Here is a 26734-nt window from a genome sequence, read left to right on the forward strand (position 1 = left end):
AAAGTCTGCTTTCAAAACTTAACAAAGGGAAAAAAGAGCATAATAAATAAATTTCCAGAACTGCACCTACCCTGAGTGAGTGGAAGTGGAATACTAGAGCACTGCACTTGACCTACCAGAACTGCACCTACCCTGAGTGATTGGAAGTGGAATACTGCACTTGATTGTTGAAAACATAGAAACAGGAAATATGGTTTAAAGATTTTAACATCATTTTAGTCTTTAGACTTACGTCACTATGACACTGTGGACAAGTACATACATAGTCCAGCAACAAGAAGAACACAAAATGAATAAAAAATACTCATAACAGGAGAGTTAGTAAAATACTGGAATATTTAACTCTCAGTTCCAACCTTTCTCTGGTTCAAAAAGAAAGTTTCACAAAAACAACTTTTGATAAACAAAGTTAATAGAATCAGAACAGAATATCATAGACTTTTCACACCATCACAAAAAACTTCCTTTATTATATCACCATTAATAACTAATCTAATTCTTTTAGCAAACTGATTTAAATAAACTAATTCATCAACGTAGGAGCTTTGCTTGGTCATTTATAAATCTTATAAGAGTAAGGTTTAGTTGGCAACAGGACACTCCCAACAGAAAGTTTTTGAAAAGCATGGCCAAGAAGACCTTTAACTATAAAAGTAGCAGGATTTGTGATTTTATATACTTATTGTCATAAACAATGGGGTGCAATAATGCCTTGTAGGTTGTCTGGTTTTATAAGCATGACTTGACCGTGAACCATCTGAGGTTTACTGGTATGAACATCCACGTGAAATTTATTGAAATTAGTTTTCGAACCCGAATTTAAGATATGCCAAGCTTTCATGCATTAAACAAAGATATTGTTTGCATTGATGTTAATCTTCAGAAAGTCTACAAAAGGAGACCCCATGTTATTTTGATCTAAAATTGAAGTGTGTTACTTCTGGGCTTCTTAATTTCCCTTTTCATCCCCATCATTATGACAGATGAATAGCGAAAAATTCTGACCCAGCAGGTTTTAAACTCTCAATGGAAGACAGACAAGACCATTTGAGATTACGGAATCTATGATGAAATGTCAGGAGGCTCCAGCCAAAAGGAGGAGAGTTAATACCTATATAGATGTCTTTATTTCAAACTTTCCCACATTAGTTTACTGCTATTTGTAATCATAAATTCTAATGAAAAAGTTTCATTTTTGTATTTCTCATTTATATATATTTTAAAACTTTGCAAATATTATAGGTATTGTTGATTTAACAAAAAGTAATGATAAGTTTATCAACAATGATTACTGCATGTTCCTGCTTATTATGTTTCATCTATTGTACTCAGATACATTTAACACGTTGCTCAGGGATCTGTCTGTTTGTCTGTAGTTAAGCAGGAGAAATATTTGTGACAGCTAAGTGGTTAGGAAGATATATGCAGTGTTATCAAGTAGTTGAGGTGTAATTGTTTTTTACTTTATTTATCATATACTGATTGAATATGCATATAACTTTGTTTTTTTTCTTTTATAAATGAAAATACATTTTCTCTGTTGATTTGTTAAAAATTCAGATGAAACAAAATGTTTTAATTTAAAAAAATGGAACAATTTTGAGTTCATTAAAGAAGATAATTTCAATCTTCTAGTAGGTGTTACAGCACCTTATGCACCCTCATCCTTTGCAGTCACATAATGGGCTGTCCTCTTCTGTAGATATTTAATTTGAATATTGATCAGTTAATCTTTATATAACAACAAGGGAGGTTTGTATTTGTCTTTGTGGATTATCTCTCCTAATGCATTTGAATATAGGGCCAAAATGGGACCAAATCAAGCATTTCATATCATTTTTATTATATAAAATTATGTGGATGTTTCTGATATTGCTCCACAGTATTATTTACCCTTAAGGTCATGTTGGATTGATTTTGGGGTTTTAAATTTGATCCCTTTAGGAATGAGGGGCCAAAATAGGGCCAAAACATTGAAGCATTTTCCTGATGTCCATATTATACTTTGATTAAAAGGGATTGAATCTCTTTGAAATTATACCACAGAGTTCCTTACCCCCAAAGGATGGTTGGGATTGATTTTGGAGGTTGTGACTGGAGCCATTTTTGATTTTAAGAGATCACTTTGATTCTGGTGAAATTCTTATCCTGTGTCAAATGTTTTTAAACACATATCAAGCTGTGCCCTTCAAAGCATTTTATTATAAAATCCTAGAACACTAAACTTTTGTGTGTCCTGGTATCCTGCAGAGTTGAAACTGATTTAGATACACACATTATCACAACACAAAAAAAATATGTATTGTCATCCCACTTCAAAGTAAGTTGCTGATAGAGCTCTTCAAATGCCTGTCACTACATGATCTTATGTCTTGAAGATTTTAAATGTTTCAAAACTGGAAACATTTTTTATCTATTATGAGGAATTTATAAGTTATATAAGTGAGGGAAGACAGGATAATCTTTTCTTTTGTTGTAGGGGAAGCAGAAACAGACCAAAAGAACACAGTCATTTTTCCAGTTCTGTAATGCTAAAGAATCAATCTTACTGTGCACTGATGTAGCTGCTAGAGGCCTGGATATTCCACAAGTTGATTGGATAGTCCAGTTTGACCCACCAGACGACCCTAAGGTGAGTTGTGACTGTATTGATATTATTTCATTCTTAGGACTGTGTGAAGTTTTATTGGGAAAAGTTTGTCTTAAGGATAGTTATTAAGCATTGGTATAAAACATCATAATACAGGTGGAAAGGACAGGTGCACTGCAAGTTGGTTACACATTAAGTGGTTTCAATCTAAGCCAGTAGAGTTGGTCTGTTCAATGATTTAAGTTCTTTAGAATTTAATAAAGTCAATGTAAAATTGTGCCATATTGTCAGATAAAAGATGGATTTCAAACTTGCTCAACAAAATTTATAGCAAATAATTTAATAACTAAATGTATGCTCTTGACATTTTACCCTTCTCGGTGCTCTGATTTGATCAAAAGTACAACGTTTGGTAAAAGTTTGATTAATAGAAGTAGACAATATGCTGATTTATACAGCCAGAACCTCTGTTTTCTTTCTGTATACTAGTACCTTGAACTTAATAGATTATTCTGGCAGGAACATCTAAATAATTGACTCATTCCTACAAAACTTCTTGTCTGAGTTTATTAATTTTGCATCATTTGAAATATTATGTTCTATCACTGAAATAACATGGCAAAATTTGTTGATATTATGGCTGATTGCTTAGTGTCACTGCTGGAGCTGAATTAAACTTTTCTCTGAACATGCCAGTGCATGACGGGGAAATGGCATGGGAATGTGGTAAAACTCAGGTTGAATTGGTATTAAATGATATTTAAATTCATTAAAATTATGCAATGAAATTTCACAATCTTGATTTTATTATTTTAAATTTCTCGTAGTACTTGAAATAATGACTTTTCTACTGTGCTTACAGATGTTATTTGGGTTTGAAAAGACTCATTGATTCTTTATAGTTTTGTTCTTAGAATAAGAATTTTTCATCTATATAATAAGTGCCTGTATTAAAATGCTATTTTTATTTCTGTAGAAGTTTTAAGTAAAATTACTTTTAGCTGATTACAAATACATGTATTTTGAATGAGATACAAAGTTGTGTTTTATGTAGAACTAAATTTAATAGTTATGGTAATTATACTGATTTTAAGCAATTTAGATCTGTGGTTTTAACAGGTTATAAGTACATAACTTAATTTAATTTGTAGCAAGCTTTCTGATTTTTTTGGTTCTCTTTGAGCAAACTATGTTATTTCTGCACTCCATGATTCAAATAATCTCAATCAAAATAAGGTTTTGACTACAAATCAATAAGTAATATATGGACTATCACCCATTAGAAATTGAGTTATAAGGAATGTTTCTAATTATTTAACAGGTTATACACAATAGCCTGGTTTGGGCCAGTGTACACTTTTTATAAATTGTTTTATGTTTATAAATGTCAACTGCCACTAACTAGATTATATTGTATAACTGTTAAAAAATTGGAATCATTCCTTAAATGTATATTGATGAACATAGGCATTCATGGCCTGCACTAGTATAGTTACTAAAGGCTTTTCCATACCATACAGTCATGTTTTTCTCTTGAAGCAAGCTACATTAAATGATCTTCAAACTGTTTGATATGGTAGGAACCAGTAAAACAAATGCTAAAACACTGGTTAAGCTGAAACAACCATTAGTGAAATATATAATACTTCCTGTAGATGAAGCTCAGGACTCAGAACAATGAATCACTATAGCATGAGCAATAAATCATAGTTTATTTGTTTGTACAAGGGTTATTGCTGTTTAGGTTATGTAGATCTGTTTGGAGGGAGAATTGATTCCATTAATTTTAATATTTTTCTACCCTGTCGGTATGTCAGTCATGTTGGTGTGTAATTAGATGCTCACATTGCCTGGCATTTTGACGTATAATACAAGATTTCCTCAGTCTTTTTGCCAGAATAAAAGGATTTTTTAATAAATCACATCCAAAATAAACCTGATCCTAATTAAGCTACATAATATTCCCTACAAAACATTTTGATGTTGTCTAACAGAGAGAGGTTTCATGTTCACAAGAGGAGCATCTAGGCCAACAGGCAAGTCCATATTAGAATCTGGCAGAAGGGTTAATTCTATTTGAAATAGCCATGCTCCAGATTAATAATTTTGGCTGTTGTCTGCATTCAGTTGATAACAAACAGTTTCATATTAGAATCTGGTAGTCCTCTGCTGACAGATCCTTTTCTTTTTTTGAAGTGGTGACATTTGTTAAGGAATGTTGTTTAGTAATATGATTGCACTCGAAATGTTTTTATATTCATTTGTTTGTCATGTGTGTATCATTAGGGTGCCTTTTCACTTGGTTGATAGAAATTAGATATTAGCTCATGGGATTTCATTATCTTTTTAAACTTCCTGTTACAACTTAAACTTTAAATTGTCTGTTTTTACTGTAGACTTGTGCAGTTTTTTTTTAATTTTATTTATATTTTTTTTATTTACACCATTTTTTGCAGGAAAGGAATACACAGGGATCCCCTTGTCTGTGTTTCTGTCCAACATATATTTATTTGGTACTTTCTTTCAGGAGTTATATCCCTTTTACACTGTACATATATGATCTCATGATCACCAGGTCAACCATCTATCATTTAGTTTGTTATTTATATCTCCTGCCCTCTTATTACAACAACCATTGCTTCCTAAAAAATAAATATTTTGTTAAATCTTATTATCTCCTGGTTCTGTGTAACTGTAAGTGTAGGCTGCTGGTTCTGTCAGATTTGTTTTTGTTCCAAGGTAAATCTACGAATGAAATCAGATTAATTGAAGTGCTACTGAAAAAATGAAAACTGTTGATTATCGTATGGTGAATGAACATTGTTAACAGTATTTGATATTATAGTAATTTATGATGAGTGATAAATTGAATGTTTCCTAACTTACTGAATGTACCTATATACTAAAGAACGCTTACTCTTCTTTTTATAAAAAAAAAGAAACTCTGGTGATTAGGGTTTTTTTTTTTCAAATACTTTTCAAAAAAGCAAAATGAAAGAAGCAAAATCATCAGCTCATTAATTTTCTATAACAGCTAATTATTAAAAAAAAATAGAAATTATTCAGAGAAAAGAAAAATAGTATTCAGTTTATTCAGTCTACCATGTGGTATTTGTCTTGTACTTGATTGCTAGCTGTATTTATTGGGTTGTTATAGTAATGTTTCTTTTATTGTAGAAGTCAGTGGCACCTACCTTCAGTACACTTTTTACCCCTTCAATGTAGTACATGAAACCCCCAATTTATTGTGTTGCGTTATCTCAGATATTACAAGGAAAAATGTCCTGTCTTATTGCTCCTAGATAATTATAACCCTGCAAAGAGAGTTTGGGGTATATAGTAATCAGTCTGTCTGTATGGGCACCTTTCTTGTAAAGGGAATTTTTTCTTAACCACTCAATGAAGTTTGGGTATCAATATGTTGATGTGCATGGAGGAATATAATTATTGGTTGAGGACTCCAAATTGAAATATTCCAACTTGTGTAAACATTGGACCACCACTCCTCCTTAACTTCTCAAGGGAATTTGATGAAATTTTATTTGAAGTTGGGCATTATGTGTGAGTTGTAATTATTGTTAGAGGATTCCAAAAGAAAATTTTACTTACTTGTTACAATTTTGTAAGTAACTCTTAAACCACAAAAGTAATTTTGATGGAATATTAAAGGAAGGTTTGACATCATTTGTGGATATACATGAAGGAATTTGCATATTGTTTAAGGACTTCAGAAGGGATACAATACAACTTTAGGGTTTAGCATTTGATATTTAACACCATATGAAGTGTGCATATTCTCTTTATTAGCTTGCTAATATCACCGTATAGCGGGTAAAATTTGCAAAGTTCAAATTTAATTCCCAATGTCTCACAGTAATCTTTTGTACATCGTATCTATGTGTGTGAAAAATAAAGACTGCGAAAATTCAATATTCTTATTCATTGAGCAAATTGCAAAATTTGGCACCATCGAAAATTACACGCCATACAGTATTGCTATCTGTGTATGCTTTTGGGTTGATATCTTACCTTTAATCCTACAAAACTGGCCTTATGTAATACAATATTTGAAATCAATTATTTTGTTGTTATTCACTGTTTTCTGACATGATTATTCTATGAAATAATTAAAGAACTGAGTGTGTGTCCAAAATCATAAAAAAATAACTTTACCATAGTTACAACTAAGATTTTTCATTGATAGGATATTTTATTATAGTATAGTCTCTGTGTTTTTAGGACTGTCAAGATCAAATTAAGTAGAGTGATCCTTTTTAATTTGATTTATATTTTAAATAAAGTCATTTGCACTGCAATCTTACTTTAATAACTGCAAAAGGCACAAAAGAGATAAACATGTCTGTCCATCTGTTTGTTTAATCTTAGAGTGTAGTCCTTTTTAAACAAACAAAATCAAAGATTCAATTAAGTGTTTGTAAAGTGATGAAATTTATTGATAGTAATTTATTAAATGAGATTTTGTAGGAACAAATGATGTAATATTGATAGACTGTGTATTATACTAAATAAAAACTGTACCAGTGGCAAAGCTAGAAATTCAGAATTGCTGTTTGTCTGTCCATATATCTTGTAAATGCAAATCCTCCTTAACTGCTCTGTGATTTGTAATGGCTTATAGAAGAGTGAATGTGGGTCATGGGATGGGTTTGAGGGAGGAGGAGGGCATGTGGAAATTATTTTCTTAACATTTTTCTCAGCAACTATAATTCACAGCCACTAGATATTTTGTATACAACTTCAGTAGTGAGATGCTAATTCAGTTCTGCTGCATCTCTACTTCCTGTTTACAGTAACCTAGCCATTTCTGTCTTTGACCCATTTTAATACACCTGTCAATTTTGATGGGATGATGATGGTATACTGCTGTCTGTCTGTCCATCTATCTGATCTGTTGTCAACACTTTGAACAAAAATTCCAAAATAATTTTAGCCATTTAAAGAAAAGACTTAGGTCAATTGTTCTTACTGATGGAAGAATGCTTCTGTTAATTCTGCATTAATTTTTAACATTTAGAATTTTTCACATTTAAATAAAAGGGGGTGGTTTTTCTATTTTCACGCTTCTAGTAAATGCCGCAAAACTTTTAGATATTCTTTGTATTTATGGTCATAGGCTCCCTTTTTATGCCCCTTGACAAACTGTCAGGCATATTGATTTACCCACACTCCTTCCGTTCGTCCGGATTACACATGATCATGGCTTGTCCGGCTATCTCCTTGTACAGTTTTTGAACTACATGAACATCTTAAATATTTCACAGGATATTTCTACACATGATGATGGTGTGCAGGGCCATAGTATTTTGATTTTCATGAATATTATGGAAATTGGTGATAGTTACATTTAGTCATTTTACTCAGAAATATATAGATCATGGCTTGTCCGGCTATCTCTTCATACAGTTTTTGAACTACATCTAAAATATTTTACAGGATATTTCTACACAAGATGAAGGTGTGCAGGGTCAAAGGCTTTTGATTTTCATGAAATATTGCAGATATTGGTGAAAGTTAGACTTAGTTATTTTCATCAGATATAGGGCTATATGGCTTGTATGGCTCTCTCCTCCTGTAGTTTTTGAACTTTATCTAAAAAAAATTTTTTTGCAGGATATTTCTACACATAATGATGGTGTGCAAGGTCATAGGATCTTGATTTTCATGAAATATTACTGAACTGGGTGATAGTTAGACTTTGTAATTTTTGTCAGAAATATATTTCAAGCAACAAAGTTAGGGCTTTGTTATTGGGGGTATAAACATTTTTTATGTGTCCGTCCATAGGTCCTCTTTTTCTCATTGCAACTTGTCTGACACTACCAAACTGAATTTTATGACACTATGTGGCCAGGATACAATATGTAGGTCTTGCAAATATCATTTCTAAATGCACAATAAGTGGACTTAAATAAATACTTAATGTTTGGTATATCAGCGGACAGGTATATGATGCCTTCGTGGCACAGCTCTTTATTTAATTTTAAATGATATTTAGCATCATATGCATTAAGACAGACACTTATGGTTGGCTTGCTGCAATTGGAGTTACTGGTAATCAAAATTAAGGGTTTGTCATAGTGGAACTCCTCCCATATTACCCAATGGATTTTCATAAAAGGTTAGGCATTATTTGTAGATGTCCATGAAAAAGCAACTTATTGTTCATAGTCAACTAAGCGAGCTAATTCAGGGTTTTGTTTAAATAAGGATTTTACTTGTTAAAATAGTGTAAGTGCACTTTTTCTTAACCACTCAATAGATTTCAATTAAATTTTATAGAAAGGTTGAGCATCATTTCTTTATCATTACTAGTTACCAATATGAATTCAGTTTTTTTTCTTTTTTTTTTCTTTTTTTCTTTCTTTTTTTTTGTGCATCAGAAATTGCAGTTCCTTCAACCCAAAACACATCAGAAAAGAAAATTTCATTGTAAATAAAATGATCTTGTACAGAGGTCACAGATATTTTTGTTATGCATCTTACAACATGCCATTATGTTAGGATCAATCACCCTAGACTTCATACATTATCTTGAAAAATTCATTAGTGAAATGATTAGCCACGCTGTTGTTTATTTGTGTATAGGTTAATAGTACATCTGTATAACATTTCAGTTTAATTGCCCTGCTGTTAATTTCTGCCTGCTCTGGTCAGTAGTCTAATACGCTTAACTGATGTTGCTTTCTTAATATGACTAAGTTACAAACTAGTGCAATCAGTGCTAGACCAAAGTCACTGGCATGCCCACAAAGGGAATATTCTCCATTTCCAGAGACTTGAGAGTAGAAAGAAGAAAAACACTGTTTCATATTTGCAACTTAAATTATCACTAGTACTGCATTGAGATGTGATACTAGGGATTTCCCTGTCAATTAAGATATTCAAAATAGGCATTATTCTGTTGATTAACAATGTCAGTTTGATGACCTATTGTAACAAGCATTTGTCAGTTTATTTTTATCATTACAAGCAAGAAAAATCAGGTGGAAAAGGAAAAAAAGTTTTGTGAAACACATTTCATTTGTTGTTTTTCAAAAGAATTGTTACTACAAGTTTTCAGGGGCTGCTCTGGCTTCCAAAATTCTGTCGCCAGAAAAATCGCCAGCTGCCATTTTTTGTTGCCAGTTTTCAAAACTTTTAAAGTCTAGATGGGAAATATCACAGTGATCCAGTTAGGGTGGTTTAAAACTGATGTTTTTATACACCAGTCAAAATATTGACAGGACATATTATGGTATTCAAATGTACTGGGTCTGTCTGTCATAAACATGTCACACCATAACTTGAGAACAACTTATCCAAATTTCTTGAAACTTAAGATTGTTGTTTCTTATTATGGTCAAATGGTCTGTATACTCTTTTGTGAAAATCATGTTTAACTTTTCAAGTTACAGAACTAATATATGGGGATGTTTTTTTCACATGTTGAGCCATATCTCAAAAATGATTTGTGATTATTGCTTAACACTTTACACACTTGTAAGTTATATTACTCTTAAGAGCTGTATACTTTTTTTTGATGATTCAATATTTTATTTTTCGGAGTTATTGAGTTTTTTATAAAAAAAAAAAAGTGACATTTTTTTCCCCCTCATGTCGCACCATAACTTGATCAAGAACAACTTATCCAAAGTCTTGAAACTTAATATAAGTGTTTCTAATGATTATCAAATGGTCTGTATACTTTGTTTTGTTGAACATCTTTTCGAGTTACAGCACTTTGTAACTAAAATAGGAGATGTTTCTTTTACATGTTGCAACTTATCTCAAAAACGATTTATGATTACCAGTATTGCATAAAACTTCACACACTTGTAAATTATTTTAATCAGGAAATCTGTATACTTTTTCATGATGAATTTTATTTTTGAGTTATTGAAATTTTTATTAAGTTTTTAGTAAAAAGGGGGGAGGTTCAGATTGGCAGAGAATGAGAGAAATTCAGGAGGTGCATTAATCCTTAAATAATAGGTATGGGTGGTTGGGTCACAAAAAATGCCTTCCAACCCTCCCATACATTTTTTTATGGAATAGCCCTTAGAAAGAACCAATACGGGGAATTCATTTTAGAGGAACATTATAATATGAACACTGAAACATGTTGTAACAATTTTTGTTTCTTTTATCAACTTTCTGTTTTATGGAGCTTTGAAATTTTCAATTTAAGTGTTGACATGCTAAATTTTCATTTAAAAAATCTTTGCTCCCTTAATCAGAATTATTGCTTCAATTTAGTATCACATAAGACATGTTGTTGGCAATTCAGGTCTTTTATATAAACTAACTATTGAGCAGGAATAAGGAATGAGTCAGGATATACTAAGCATGATATCCTGTACAATCCTGTGTTATACCAAAAACATTTATCATGCATTTTTCATAAAACAAGGGCATATCATGCACTTGTGGCACGGCTGTTCATTCTGTTTATCAGCGACATCACAGTCAATTTGAGATAATGTCATCATTAGAATTTTGCTGATTTTTTCAGTCTCACAGCAGTAGCCTTACTACATAGAATCAGGCAGTATGAACAGTGGAAAAACAATAAAGTTAGAAGCCATTCTCTCCCTTATATTAATTCATTAATTGGAACAGTATAAAATAATGCTTTTTTTTTTAAGATCTTCCATTTAATTTTGGAAACAAGAAGTAGCAAAAAATACTGAAGCATCAACAATGGAAAATTTTCAAAGGGCATTAAGTAATCAGCATCCAAGGGCAATAAATTATTGTACTGACAGCATGTGCAAGTAGAGATAGTATATACAGTAAAAATGTGCAATTAAACTGAAATGAAATATACAAAGTGCACATAAAGAGTGCATTCCTTGCATGATAAACATAAACCCCAATATGCTGTTTATACACATGACAGATGCACTATCAGAATACTTGAGTTGAGAGGATATGAAACGTAAACAAAAGAGAACTTTATCTGTAGGTGTTGAATGATCAAGTGTTCTATACCTCTATTGACAGAAGTCAATGATAGCAAAGATAATAGCTACAAAAGAGCGGCTGTTAAGTCTTGCTGATCTTACAATGGAGTTGAAAGCTTGCTTTGAATATCTTCCTTATTTTACTGATTTGTTGAATTTTTTTAAAGATTTTTCTCTTTGACATGATACAGATGGGACAAATGGAGTGATATCTGTTCACAAATGGATAAATATTTTGAGGTAAAGCTATCTGGGTGTTGTTCTTCTTCTTTAGATACTGTGTATCTCTTTGTTTGCTTTGAATACGATGGAAATGTCTTTCTTACACTATAAAGCATTTTGGTGTATTTTCAAATACCAGTACTAAGTAAATTCCCTAAAAGTGGAAATGTGGTGTATATAACATATAATGAGAATGGATATGGTTAATACCGGGGTATGTCAAAGAGACAACCACCCCACCAGGATGAAAAATTGTCAGCTCAAGGCCACCTGTGGGTCTTCAATGAACAACAAGGAAATTCTCCAACCACAGGACAGGCTACAGCTGGTCCCAAAACAGCATTATACACAGGTAGAATGAAACAGTTACCCTTATATACTCCTACAACGTAAAGGTAAACTGAAAGTGAAATTGAAATAAGACATACAGAAGCCAGAAATGCATGACATGGGATAGGCTTGAAAAATGTGGCGGGGTTAAAATACTTCGGCATGATCACAACCCTCCCCCTTTTTAAATCTATCCACTGTGCACAATTAAACACCTAAAAATCTGTTCATAAAGGTCAGAGTCCCTTGTTGAAACAGAAACAAAGAAACTGATTACATGTTCCACAAAATGCACAAAGGAGTACCAGCAGTTAAATGACATGCCAGTTCCAGACCAGTTGAACCATAAAAAGTTATGTCCTCATCATATGTAATATCAATCTCAATTCTTCCCATGCCAGGTTGAGAACCAGGTTACATCATAAATATAAGTTAGTACAACTACATTTAAATATATTGAGTTAGTTTCTATGTAAAGACCCTATGAGAGAACCAATGTTAATACAAAAAAATGCTACCGTTAATGATTTGACAACTATATGAGAACTACTGTAAAGGTACTAATATTCGCTGTGTACATATTATGGCTATTTTCGTGGTTGAGAGAAAACCGTGAAAAGTAGTACACGCAAATTTGATTTTTAAAACTACATATTGCTAATTTTTTTTTTTTTTAAACTGTGAAAATTGATACCCGCGAATATGTTCATTTGACAGAATCCGCGAAAATTAATATGTTTACAGTATATCCTCAGTCAACTTACTGGGTGAGTATTGAGCTTTGCATACTTTGTGAAGAAAATTACCATAAAATATAGGGTGGGAGATCCCCTCATGTATTTATTGTTTACAAGTACATCTATATTGAAAATAAGTTCCTTGTATTGGTTGAAAATTTTTGTGAATGTTTTCATGAGCTTGTTATATCGAAAACATTGATGTAGTAATTTCTTAGTTATACAAAGATTTTTTTCATTAAAAACTTTCATTATTTCTTTTATTATTACACTACACTGTGTTTTTTTATACATTTTGAAAATTTTTCCTTTTATTTTGGTGTAGTTAATTGAAAGGAAGTTAATTCCCTGTTATTTTTCCTCTGTTTAGAATAAACAATCAAATGTTAGGAAATTCATTGTGTATATAGGGAAATAACTTAAATTTTTTGTTGAATTTCGCCCACATGCAGGTCCGGGTGTCAAAAGAATAGGCCTGCAGCAGCACTAAGCTTGTCATAAAAGGCAACTAAATAGTGCTCAGAAACCTAGCCAGGGGCTAGGTGCTCTGCCCACAGAGCAACTGGGTTGTGTGCCCCAGGTGGTGGAATGAGGTACCCTTGGCGTGTTTCGTGCTGGGGTTGTCAGGCAATGATACGGAAAACCTGACTGCAAACCATAGTGGTGCACTGTGTTGGGAAAGATGCCACATTCCTCGCACGTTAAAGAACCCTGCTGTGGTATTCGATAGGAGTAGAAACCTTTGCGCTCTGCCGCAGGAGGCTAAATTGTTCGACCCTACCCATACCTCCCTTTTATCTTGTGACAATCAAAATTTGTCGACCCTATTATTCTTGTGTCCCATCCCTTTTTTCATATCATTATCATTTCATGTTCATTTTATCATCCATTTCATGTTCATCGCCTGAATATAGCTGAAATATTGCTGCTCAGGCGTTAAATCCCAATAATCAATCAATCAATCAATCATTGTTGAATTTCTTTCTTTCTTAAACTTTTTTTTTCATGCCCCTCTTTAACTTTTTGATGTGTATTTAGTCAGGATGGAAAGTCCCATGCATTATCTTTACCTGCCCCACCAAGTGAGGAATAAGGAACAAGGAAATATCAAAATTCTGCAATCTCACTCCCTAATTACCTTTTCTATTCATTCAGTGTAAAAATTTATATTAGAGAAAAAAATTGAGTTGCGTAATTCAACATCTGAACTGGATAAGGTGCAATTGATGTAAAATATATTGTAATGTGCTATTTTTTTGCCTGTGGCATTAAAAAAGTGGTAAAACTATTCACTCACTTTAAACATCAAATAAACGTATCATAAATTATAGGTATATCATGACAAGATCTAGATACTTCCATTTAATTTAATGCTTTTCTATTAACTGTTTTTTTTGAGAGACATAATCATTTTCAGACACATAATCTACTATTTTGCATCTCTTCGAAGTAAATAAACATTTTAATGTGAATTGGAGAAATTGTGTTAATGTGGATCTTTTTTTTTCAGTCAAAGTGAGGCTAAATGTTCTTCAGAAGTGGGTGATTTTGAGTTTGAAATTTTAAGACAAATAAGAAGTGTCCATAAGATGTCCACCTTTCTTATATTTCCCTTTAGTTGAAACCAAATCTGTATTTACAAGAAGCTTTTGTTCATCTTACACTTAGTCCTTCTTCAATAATTCACTTTTGACATTGAAAGATTTCACTGATAAGACTGAAGAAATACTGTTATTCTGAAAACAAGATAAATCTGTGTATTAAATCACTTCTCAATCGAAACATTTTGCCATAGAACTGACTAGTACATGTGCTGGGTAGAAATCTTTTTTGTAAGAGATGCCTCACATTAGCTATGGTGATTTTCTTAAAAAATCATTTTTCATAATAATTCAATTTTTCAACTGCATTTAGTTTTCTATAGTACATGCAAACTCTGGTAAATATTTTCAGAATTTTATCTCAACAGACCTAAGAAATTGCCATTAGGCTTAATTCAATTTTAATTTTAAATATTTATATATAATTTTGTCTGTTAGAATGTTGGAACATCTATTTGAATATTTGAAATAAATATAAACAAAAATTCATGTGCTCAGGCTACATAATAAAACTAGGCTACCTTAAGTAATTTGAACATCTATAGATGTCAATACAGGATTAGAAAGGATGTTTTGTGATGTTCAATTGACATCTTTAGATATTCAAATGAGTTGATGTCACATGGCTTAATTATTGACCTGAATATTCATAGAAATAGAAATAAATAAAATGGAAATTACATTAAGTCTAATAGGAAAAGTTGCTGTTTATTGTGTTAAAATTCTGAAAATATTTTCCAAAGTTCAAATATACTATAAAAATGGATTTACAAGTAGAATAGTTGAAATATTTTGAAAAATAAATTGATAAGAATTTTTTTTAGAAGAATTATAAAACTCAAACAGACTATAAGTGTGATTAAGTATTTTACCCATTGACAATGTTATTGTTACAAATAATACAGTTTGTTGTATTTAAGTATGTTATATAGTATTTTTCTGGAAAAGGGTTATGTTGCTACAAGATTGAAGTCATCACTACAGAAGTTTTATGGTTGTCATCATGAACTTGTGAATTAATATGGTGTATCCATCAGCACCATGAAAACTGATTTATTCAACGGGTCATAGTTTTCCTTTCCTTGTTTGTCTACCCGGACTTGACTTTTTATGAGCAACTCGGCAGGTGTTTCTAGAAAAGCAGAGGGTGCTTGCCCTACCGGTGCACCTGGTCCATGCTCCCAGTTTTTAGTGGAGTCCGAGTTGCTCATTTACTTTTGTTACTTTGTATGTATTATTTTAGTTACTTTCTGTTCTTTGTTGTGTATGTCTGTTTTCCATGTCTGGTCTTTGTCCCTGGATTACATTCTTTTGATTACCGCTGTAACCTTGGTTCCCTTGATTACTCTTACTATACAGGTTGGCATGGATTTCAAGTTACTTTCAACAGTGGAAGGTCCTGGACATTTGGACATTTACAAGTTTCAAATCAAAGGTCCACTAGATGAAAAGCAAAAGTCCACATTAAAGTGTCAATTATCATGGTTGAAGGTCCAGAACCATGTAAATGAAATTGTAATGGTACAGGGTCAGAAATATAGGGTCGTAGACCTCAGCCCACCACTAATTTGAACCCCAGAAGATCCATTAAACAGTATTTAAATACTTAATCAGTGGCAATAAAAAAAATGTACTCCCCATATCCTGGTAAACCCTGAAACAAAAATAACCAGAGGTAAAGTATTTTACACTTTTGGAATCCGGTATCTTCAGGTCCGGGTGTCAAAAGAATAGGCCTGCAGCAGCGCTAAGCTTGTCGTATAAGGCGACTAAATAGTGCTCAGAAACCTAGCCAGGGGCTAGATGCTCTGCCCACAGAGCAACTGGGTTGTGTGTCCCAGGTGGTGGAATGGGGTACCCTTGGCGTGTTTCGTGCTGGGGTTGTCAGGCAATGATACGGAAAACCTGACTGCAAACCATAGTGGTGCACTGTGTTGGGAAAGATGCCACATTCCTCGCACGTTAAAGAACCCTGCTGTGGTATTCGATAGGAGTAGAAACCTTTGCGCTCTGCCACAGGAGGCTAAATTGTCCGACCCTACCCATCCCTCCCTTTTATCTTGTTGCAATCAAAATTTGTCGACCCTATTATCCTTATGACCCATCCTTTTTTTTTTTTTTTTTTCATTTCATGTTCATTTTATCATCCATTTCATGTTCATTGTCTGAATATAGCTGAAACTTTGCTGCTCGGACGTCAAACCCTAACAAACAAACCAGGTACAGTCTTCTACATATGGCAATGAACACAAATTTACGTGTTTTTTACCTCCTACTAACAAACTTTGGTGGGTATATAGGAATCACTCTGTCAGTTTGACTGATCATATGTGCACATTTCTTCTTGGTACTTTTTATCCAACAGTTACAGCTATCCTGTCTCATTCAGTATATACTGGTTTTAGATCTACTATATATTTGTTGACATGCACACCTTTTGGATGCTCTTGTTAATAAACTATGTTCAGATTTAAGGAAAAATATATTACAAACTAAACCTTATGACATTCTGATAATTTCTATTTTGTAGGAGTACATTCACAGAGTAGGAAGAACAGCTCGAGGAGAAGGTAGTATTGGTCATGCTTTGCTGTGCCTCAGACCAGAAGAGCTGGGATTTCTCAGATACCTAAAACAAGCCAAAGTACCTCTGAATGAGTTTGAATTTTCTTGGAGTAAAATCTCTAACATACAACCACAGGTAAAGGAAGGAAAAATTGTCTGTATTTTTTTTTTTAATTTATATGTTGTGCATTATGCCATTGTTGAGAAATGCTAATTATCACATTTTTAACTAAAAATGAATGGAGTAGGATGTTTCACTACATTTGTTACCGGTATTTAAAAGTATTGATCCATTACTTAAGAATTTTACATGTGTTATTTATAGCATTAAGAAGTTTCTAATTACTTTCTGCTCTTTGGTTTCCAAAAAAATAAGATAATTATCCCTCTTTTTTTAAATTCAGATAATTCTAATTTTATACTGACTCATCCCTTTTGTTAGTTGTTATGTACCTATATTTTTAACTCTCTTATTCTTTGCTTTCAGTTAGAAAAATTGATAGAGAAGAACTACTTCTTACACAAGTCAGCACAAGAGGCTTACAAGTCATACATTAGGGCCTATGCTTCACACAGTCTGAAAAACATATTTGATGTGAATAGTTTAGACCTAGCTAAAGTGGCTCTGTCTTTCGGTTTCAAAGTTCCACCATACGTGGATCTGAGTATCCTTTCTGTTATATGTGTTGGGTATAGATATTCAATATGAAAAGACACTGATGGAATAAGGGGTTTCTGGGGTCGGAACATCTCCTTCCCCCTTTTCCCCCAACTGGTTAAAAACTTTAGTTTTTTGTTTTTTCATGCACTATGTGGGCAATAATGAGCAAATAATAGCCTGCAACTCCCCTTTTCAAAATCTCTGGATTCACACCAAGAGATAGTAACCTAGGACAGGAATTAATGTGTACAAGTTTTGGGGGTTTTGTAAAAATTCTGTTGGTTGACTGGACGACTATTATTATCAATGATATCAAATGAAAAATCTTCAATTTATTGTTTGATTAATATAGTAAAAATATCACTCCAGTTTTCAATCAACAAATATTACTAGGTGTTTATTGGCCATAGTTGGTCATTTCAGCTGCGTGTTAATAATATTGACTAGTGTGTCTCATTGGAACATTATAATGTCAATAATAGCAAAATTATTTTTGCAGTAGGGGTATGAATTTTCACATCATTTAAATATTTATTTGTTCGTTATTTTTGGAATTTGAGAATTTCTTCATAATATCAACCAAATTTTCTATGATAATTTTTCATTGTTTGGGGACTTGAGTGTGTAGTTTGATCAGACAGTTCTTTCATGATATTTGTTAACGGATATTAATATAAAGATAGCAGTGATTGATGGAATTTGCAATAAATTTTGATAATTCACATGTGAAATAAGTTGGTAATTTCACTATCAGACTTTCTCCCACCAAAATATCACAAAACTAATATCAATCACAAAATTTTTAATTATGTTATAAATAGCAATAATTATGGAGAAAATCTGTATAAAAAATAAGATGATTAATTGGTTTTTATGAATAACCAAAATAAAGATATACTTGCGTGAAGAACGCTTGAAGATTTAACAAGTGCAGAGTAAGTTGCGCGCATCTGTTAAATCTTTACGTTCTTCTGCATTCATGATCATGTTTTGGCTATTTACTCTTCCCAATGAATTGACCTATTATGAGAACTAACTGAGAGTTTAAAAGTGATGAAAAGGCATGGACAAATTTATGCCATTGGTGCAAATTTAACCAAACATAAGACCATTACAAATGCAGAAAATATAATCATATTTATCTTGAGGTAGTTGTGATTCTTGTTTGTTTGCCAGTTAAAACACTCCTTAACTATGAACTAGATGTACACAGTAGTAGAAGTGACAAGACAGTTAGCAGGAGGGGTGGAGGTGGCGGAGCATTTGGTTACAACAGGAGTAAACAGCAACACAAGAGTAAGGTATACAAACAGGTTGGCAAGAAATTCACTAGATGACAAACCAGTGCATAACTTGAAAGAACCAGGACCAAGGAATGTTGCAATATGTATATGCCAGTGATGTGACATTGTTGAGAAAAATGCACAATATTATCTAAATAGTAACAATCATGAAAGAGATGATGAATTTTAAAGATGAACTAACCTGTTTTATAAAATTTGACATAAGTACTGATTTTAAATGTTTACAGGAGTATCATGTTTGTTATCTATAAGCCATAAATGCAAACTATTGTTGAAATGTACATTAGCATGTAAATGAGCATTGTATCTCACAAGTCTAACCTTCCATTTACATCCTGATGTATTTATTTTAGATCATTGTTAAAAGCAACTATTGTTCCCAGCAAAAACTGTCTTAAAATTACCTAACCACACTTTAGATCATAAATTTGTGTACATGTATATTGTCTGAAACATGAGTTATTAAATATTTTAAAGTGACATTTGTTTGTTCACTAAGGACAAGATGTGATTTTTGTATCCCTTGAAATGTAATGGTCCCTGATCATATCTAAATAAAGTTGAACTTTGTGTTTAACTCTTCTACATATTCACTGGTATTAATCTTCTAAAAATTGTGGTTGTATAATGATATGACACTGTCATTGTCTGTGTTGTTGTCATACACAAACACTTGGTTTAGAAAAAATTGCTATATTTACAGTCATATTACTTAATGATGTTGAAAGTACTACAAAAAATATAAATAGCTGGGTCATTATATAATGAAGCAATGGTAATGGTGCTAATGAGAGGGTTTGCTTCTCCAAATTCTACATGTAATACCTGTAAGGGACAAAATATAGACTTGACAAAGTGATGCCCTTACACTCCATAGGGACACAACTGTTTAGCCGGTACACTTAAAGTAGGACTTCCCTAAAAACTTTTTTGTGTCTTGGAAACATGAAAGATTTGTTTACTGACTTTGGGCAACACAATAAATAAACAATTTTTCACTGAGCTGCTGAGTAGATTTTCTATCAATCCATACATAAAGAACACATTTTAAAAGGTTTATACTTAAAAATTAGGATTGGTTTGGATCAAATACCTGATACCATAATGAAAATTCTGAAGTACCACACAAGTTGTTTCAAATGAAAAATTTGAATTTTTCAAAAAATTAATAGGAGCTTCCCACTTGAGATATATACACTTTCCACATTTTATTTTAATTGTTGCAAGTGCTTTTGAGTTATTGTGCAAAAACTTGAACAATATACAATGTTTATCATTGAAAGTATTTGATTTAGATATTTTTTTATACCAATACAAACAATATGAAGTCATTTAATGGTATAATTATCTCAACTTGAAACGAATGGATAACTGTCTTTACCTAAAACCACCCTTCTCTAAAGCATTATCAAACTTTGAACAGAGTTTATACACATATTGAAGATTATTTGAACATTTGAAGTGACACATTTCCAGACATGTTATTGGTCTTACTGTTTTAATTGTATTATGAATCTGTAAGGTGTGCAGCAATGAGACCTTTTGCTCTTTATTGAAAAACCTTGTTCCTAGAATTAGGAACTGATCAACTGATTTTTGACACTACATATTTTCCACTTATTTGGTTCCTATTGCGTTACATGATTTTGATCAATAAAGGTCTGACAACTTTAATCAGAAATGACAAAACTTTGCACTTAACTCAATTTATCATAAAAATCAATTGACGCAAATCCTGTCAACAGGTTCAGTCTCTTGTGGATTTCATAATCGTGTTTGTCAAGAGAAATTTGGTGATTGCTATTACTTAAATAGTATAAAATAAATTAATCCAATAGACCAACAAATTGTTTCAAGTTAGTAAGGTGCAACTTTTTTTGTGAAATATACAGATATTGTGTCCAAGCTATGACAGCTGGAATGAATGTCATCTAGAAGTATTATATGAAGCAAATCTCAGTCCTACTCAGTACAAAACCACACTTTTTACATATTTTAGGATAATTGATATAAAAGATTTTATAATGGTATGGAGCTGTCATCTGTGTTGCCATATAGCCATTCTTGTCTTTATAGACACTTGGTCTTCTTGAGATAACTTAAATAGTGGATGGTTGATCTTGAATAAATTTTATGACAAGTTTCCCTACCACAAATGATAGGTTGGTGCTGATTTTTTTGGGTGGGTGGAAGTTTGGCTTCTGTAGTTTAGGAACCTGGGACCAAAACTAGCCTTTCATAAGAGCTAAGTATATTACTCAAGTAGAAGTGTATGGATCTGTATAATGTTGGGACCACAATGTTCTGTACTACACGTCAGATTAGGATTGATTTTTGAGTGATGAGGCAAGAATTCAATTGTATAAATTCAAATTCAAATTATTTATTGGTATAAAGTCCAAATAATAGGATTACAACCAATGACATTACAGGACAAGTAAAAAACACATAATTCAATGTTAAAACAAACAAAAAAGTAATATTAAAGACTTGTTACTGCAGAGGAGAATCATAATGATTAAACAGACGAGCATACCGTGAACTGATGGCACAGCTCTTTTTTTTTCTTTGGTCCATCTGTGTACATATCGAAACACTTTCAACTAACTTTTCTACACTAACTAAATTGAATAAGGAATGATATGTATTTGTGCAAACTTTATCAATTTAAATCACTTTTGGAAGAAATGATTTCACAAACAAATTTAGCGATTTCACAACAAAAAAGTTCAAATCCTACTTAAGTTACTATATGTTGTTTGTTGTGTATGTCTGGTCTTTGTCCCTGGATTGCATTCTTTTGATTACCGCTATAACCTTGGTTCCCTTGATTACTCTTTCAAAGATTGTTCCATTTTTTTCTGAATCCCCCTTAGTTATCAGTATTTGGCCAATCGGGAAACAGAATTGCAATTAGGTGACTTGTGTTTCTATAGAAGGGCGTCTTTAAGATCAAAGGGTAAAAAGCGAAACTATACCGACTGCGTCAGGAAAAAAATCAAACGCAGGTGAAAGGATGGATGCTGGACATGATGATATGTGAAGCATCACTCATCCTAATTTAGTCACTTCTACCACGCGTTTATATTACACATTTATGACTATTTTTCCTAGTTGCGCATGCTTCGATGTGCGGGGGTATTTGTGGTCGCCATACCAACTTTCTAATATATATATAGTTAACAATTTAATGATTGTACAAAGAATCTTGGGGATATTAGTCTAAATTGATCATCGAATTGTAATGTAAATATGCAGTGGCGGATTCAGGGGAGGGGGCCCGGGCCCCCTTTAGAAAATGGCAATTTTTAAAAATTGTTGAAAAATTGTTCAAGATACCCTCAGAATGCAGAATATGAGGTTTAATATTTCAAAATTTTCTGGGGGGGAGGCATGCCCCCAAATCCCCTGGCAAATTCGGATAACTTCGTGATCCTTACCGGTGATCCTGTCAAGAATCCCCCCCCCCTTTACCTAAAACTCGTGATCCGCCACTTATATGGCCTCGATTTTTACCTATTCAATATCAAACAAGAAGATTTACACGAGATAAAGCTAACACTTGAGGTATCAACAACCACATGTATGTAATAAAGATCTATCTGAAAGCAAAGGATGTCAAAGTGTCGGTATCCATATCTATGTTTTTTCCCATTTTCTTTATTGTACAAAATGATTTTTAATCATGCTTAGTAACTCATCGCAAAATAGACATAACTCGGCTCCCTAATGTAACATTATTAAGCTCTGGAGAGCAATATTTTGTGTTGATTCACTCAGATAACATCTTAGCTTCTTGTTCTGTATTCAAATAGCCATTTAATATACATTTGTAAAGCTTTATCACATATCTCCCCATTATCAAATTATATGGAGATTTTGATCACATTGATTATATTGATGGCTAATATATTGATGTGTGTCTGTGGCACTATCTGTCTTATTCTAATGAAATTCTGGAGTAATGTTGTCCAGACAGAACTTAAACCAGAAAATGCCTATTAATTTGTATATATTGAATCTTTATTTTGTGTCAATTTTAGTGATCGTCCATTACTTCGAGTCATGCGTTCTCGTTTAAGTTATTTGTAGGGTTAGTAACATTTTTACAAATGTCTGTAGATGTTTGATTTTGTGCAGGGTCAATCTCGCGCAACGTGACTAAGACCTGGTCAGTTACACGTTTAGTTCTTTGAAACCCCCCAAAAATGGTTTCAGTTGCCCAACTTTGAGGGAATGGCGATCGGTATGAACTCATAACAACCCGAATGCGATTTTTTTTGTCAATTGGTTTTATGTGTCTTTCTCTTCAATTGTTATATATTTTACTAACGCGAGCTAGTATCCTCAGCTTTTTGTGTTTGTTTTTGGGATTCAAACTCTTCTGTCAAAATATCGAGTACTATTTTTTTTTCAATTTCTATAATATTTTGTTTCTTTACTTTATCTCAAAGGGGTATATGGCGAAAAAAAAATAATATCAAAAGTAAAAAAAACTACATGAAAGCTTAACTTGATAAACGTTTCCTCATAAAAAGAGTCGGAGGAATTCGGTCACATTCTTTTTAGTACATGCATGTCATTCCAACTACAGGCATTTGTTCCCTGGTATTTTAAGTTATGTTATTCTTGTTTGTTTCCTTTTTCCGCTTTGAACCCACGAATCGTTTCCTCTCTTATAAAGTTGTGTTCGATACCGATCGCACAAAAACATCATGATTACCACCTATCGCGAGCATATTTCATGAAACATAACTTCTCTTCTCATACGTGTCATGAAAAACGCCATTCACGTAAGTATACACAAGTGCCATGTGTAAATCTCGAAGGACATAATTAATGTTTTCTGATCATCTGTTTTTCTGGTCCTGGAAAACGAGCAAAATAACATTTTCATCGAAGTACCTGTTTTAGTAATTAACACAAAGCAATGCAATCCACAGTTATAAGTCATGCAGAACTAATAAAGATGAGTCTTTCTGGCAGTTAAGATTGCAACTCTTTGTTTCATTTTTTGTGAAACTAGGTTTTATCATGGCAGAACAAAATATGCGTTGTATTCTGTGGTGATGATAGTACATCGCTTTGGAGCATAAATGTACCGAGTTGTAGGTACATAGTGTCAAGATTTGATTGCCCCTTTGCTTCATCCGGTGAAGGAGACTAACCATTACTATAGTAACTATAGCACTTTTCTTGATAACAAGTAGTTCTCATGGACAATACATCTATACTAACATTCAGATACACGTCTTGTCTCTGTTTCTTTGGTGTGTTATGGGTCCATAGAAGTAGGGGTGTGTAATTTGTAACGAGTAAACATGTGTTGAAGGGAAGCACATAAACCACAAACGACATCACTTGTAGTTATTATTACCATTAACTTTTTACACAACCTCAGAATTATGCTGTAATTCATTCAGACTCTTAGCAACTGTCTCAAAATAGAGAATACAATTTGATTTTTCTATTTTTAATGCTACGGTACTAAAATAGCATTAGCAATCTTAGTATGTCATCTATGCGCTGATTTTCTTTCTACTTTGTTGCACAATAAACGGTTTGATGGTAAAATAATGTTCTTTTCATCTTTCCGAGGCATTACTAAAGCTTAAATAATGTCTGTAATTGAATTACTTGAAACAGAGTTACAAGAAAAATATTTTAGCGAATATAGTTAGTACAGTGTTTTACGTGCAGCTGCAATTCAAGTACGAATGTACCTTATCAGACATAGATATATAGTCACGACAAGACATTTTTGTATTATATAACAAATGTGTTATATATATTTTTGTTTTCAGTCTTTGTGTCCGTTCTTCTTGTCTGCTGTCTGTCACACTCGGGATTGGGGTTCTGTTGAAGGTGTTTTAAAATGGACCGCATTATCACGAAAGTTCCACCTGGGTTTGTTCCTATATGGCAAGCGTTTCCATATTTATATCTCATATGTAATATCAGATATCTTATATTCATATTTTATTAAAGATAATTTATTTAAGATATCTTATTTGATATAAAAGATATCTTGATTAATATATCAGATATATCTTATACAATACTAGTATAAGATATTTCATATATGATCTATCATATATTATACAAAATATCTTATATAGTATATGAGATATCTGATATGTTAGATATGATGTTTGATATATTAAATTAGGAATCTCATATGAATAAGGGTGACAACAAAATCACCGAACACTAATCCGATCTATAATCGCGGTCATAATCAAGTCAAGTCCGAAATAAATCTGACAAATAGATATAAGCAGCTGGTACCGCAATGGTTTTGACTTGGTACGGGCATTTCAGACGAAATGGTGGGTTAAATCCAGGTTTTACAGCGCGCTAAACCTCTCGATATCTCTTACATTGCGGCGTGAATATACCGGTGGGTGGTGATGTGTTATAATCGTTAAAAGCACAAAGAATAATTTACGAACAACAATCACTGCTCATTGTTTTAGAAGAAACTGGGTATTTTTCAACCATGCAAGGACTGATGTCTGAAAAAGATTTTGGTAAGATACCTCTTGGTAATATATGAGGTGTCTGATATATAATATGAGATATCCAAAATATTGAATAAATAAGAAAACGGCTTGCCGTATGCTTCCGTTATCAAATATGAAGACCGACTAGTAGTATTTTATATATCATAGGAGAGCTTATATTTTACAGTGGGAACAATCCCCTGTGGTACTTCGGAACACGAGGACACGAAAAAAAAATGTTATGCACACGTAAATGTGAAAATTTGCTCACCTAGTTCAATGCTTGCTCTTCAATGGCAATAACTAGATCTAACAAGGACTCATCCCACAACTTTAATGACCAAGTAGAGTAGTAGACCTTATCATAAGAATTATTTCATCAAATAAAACTTATTTATTAAGCTATCATGTTTCCAAAATATTGGCAAAAAATAAGCCATTTTTCGCCATTCAAGGGCAGTAACTCCAACAAGGAGTCATAGGTCTCACTAACCACTTCCAGGTCAAATGGCCACCCCACTATGTAGTACCAAAAACACACTGAACCTAGACATATGCATTGTAAGTGCATTATTTGTGTGTATTATGATTAAAAGTAGTCAAAATGAAGCTGAGAATGTGTACTTTAAAATCATATATGTAATTAACTACAAAAGTGTATGAATATTGTTTACACGTGTGAGTAATTTGCCTCCATGCTGTCAGTTAGCAGAACAGGTAAAAATGTGGATTTTCAGTATTATTTATTCAAGTAAATTTTGTGAAGAATTTCTACTATCATCGTACCATTAGCATAATGATTTTGGAAGCCTTATTTTCCAAGCTTCGCAATGGTATGCAACTTTAAGATGTCATTTGTCCTGGGAATTCACAGTGAGACTTTGAAAATTACTTTTTTAACATGTAAAGTAATGGAAACTTTAGAAGTGGTTAGTGAGACCATACGACAACTTTGATTCGAAGATACTTTAGTGGGACTTTTCATGAAGATTATTTCATCAAGATATTTGCTGAAAACTGTAAACAAAATAATTCCAACAAGGAGTCGTCCGATAAGTTTGATCCATGCATGCAGGCTTTTGTAGGCCTTATCGTAAGAGTCATCTCATAAACAGAAAGTTTTTTCTTGTCTATTATAGTTTTCTAGATATTGGTTAAAAACTGTAAAACCGTCATTTTTTACCTTCCAAAGGCAATAACTTTAACAAACAGTTGTTCGACAACTTTGACCCAACGAAGACTTTTGTAGAGCATTTCA

The 26734-nt window shown here is 32.7% G+C and overlaps 1 protein-coding gene across 1 annotated transcript in view; it reads left to right on the forward strand.

Moving 5' to 3' along the window:
• The window catches only part of LOC148614799 (uncharacterized), a 38419-nt gene extending 18966 nt beyond the window's left edge, over positions 1–19453 (forward strand). The window contains exons 11-14 of the mRNA XM_088589173.1: positions 2480–2632; positions 16974–17144; positions 17496–17673; positions 18873–19453. Coding sequence (XP_088445299.1) covers positions 2480–2632; positions 16974–17144; positions 17496–17673; positions 18873–19006 — 636 coding nt within the window. The 3' untranslated portion in view covers positions 19007–19453. The remainder of the gene's footprint in view (positions 1–2479; positions 2633–16973; positions 17145–17495; positions 17674–18872) is intronic.
• The last annotated feature ends 7281 nt before the right edge of the window (positions 19454–26734 follow it).

This window comes from Perna viridis, chromosome 6, assembly GCF_037379345.1.
Source record: "Perna viridis isolate PV_CMFRI_1.1 ecotype Kerala chromosome 6, ASM3737934v1, whole genome shotgun sequence".
Lineage (NCBI taxonomy): Eukaryota > Metazoa > Mollusca > Bivalvia > Mytilida > Mytilidae > Perna > Perna viridis.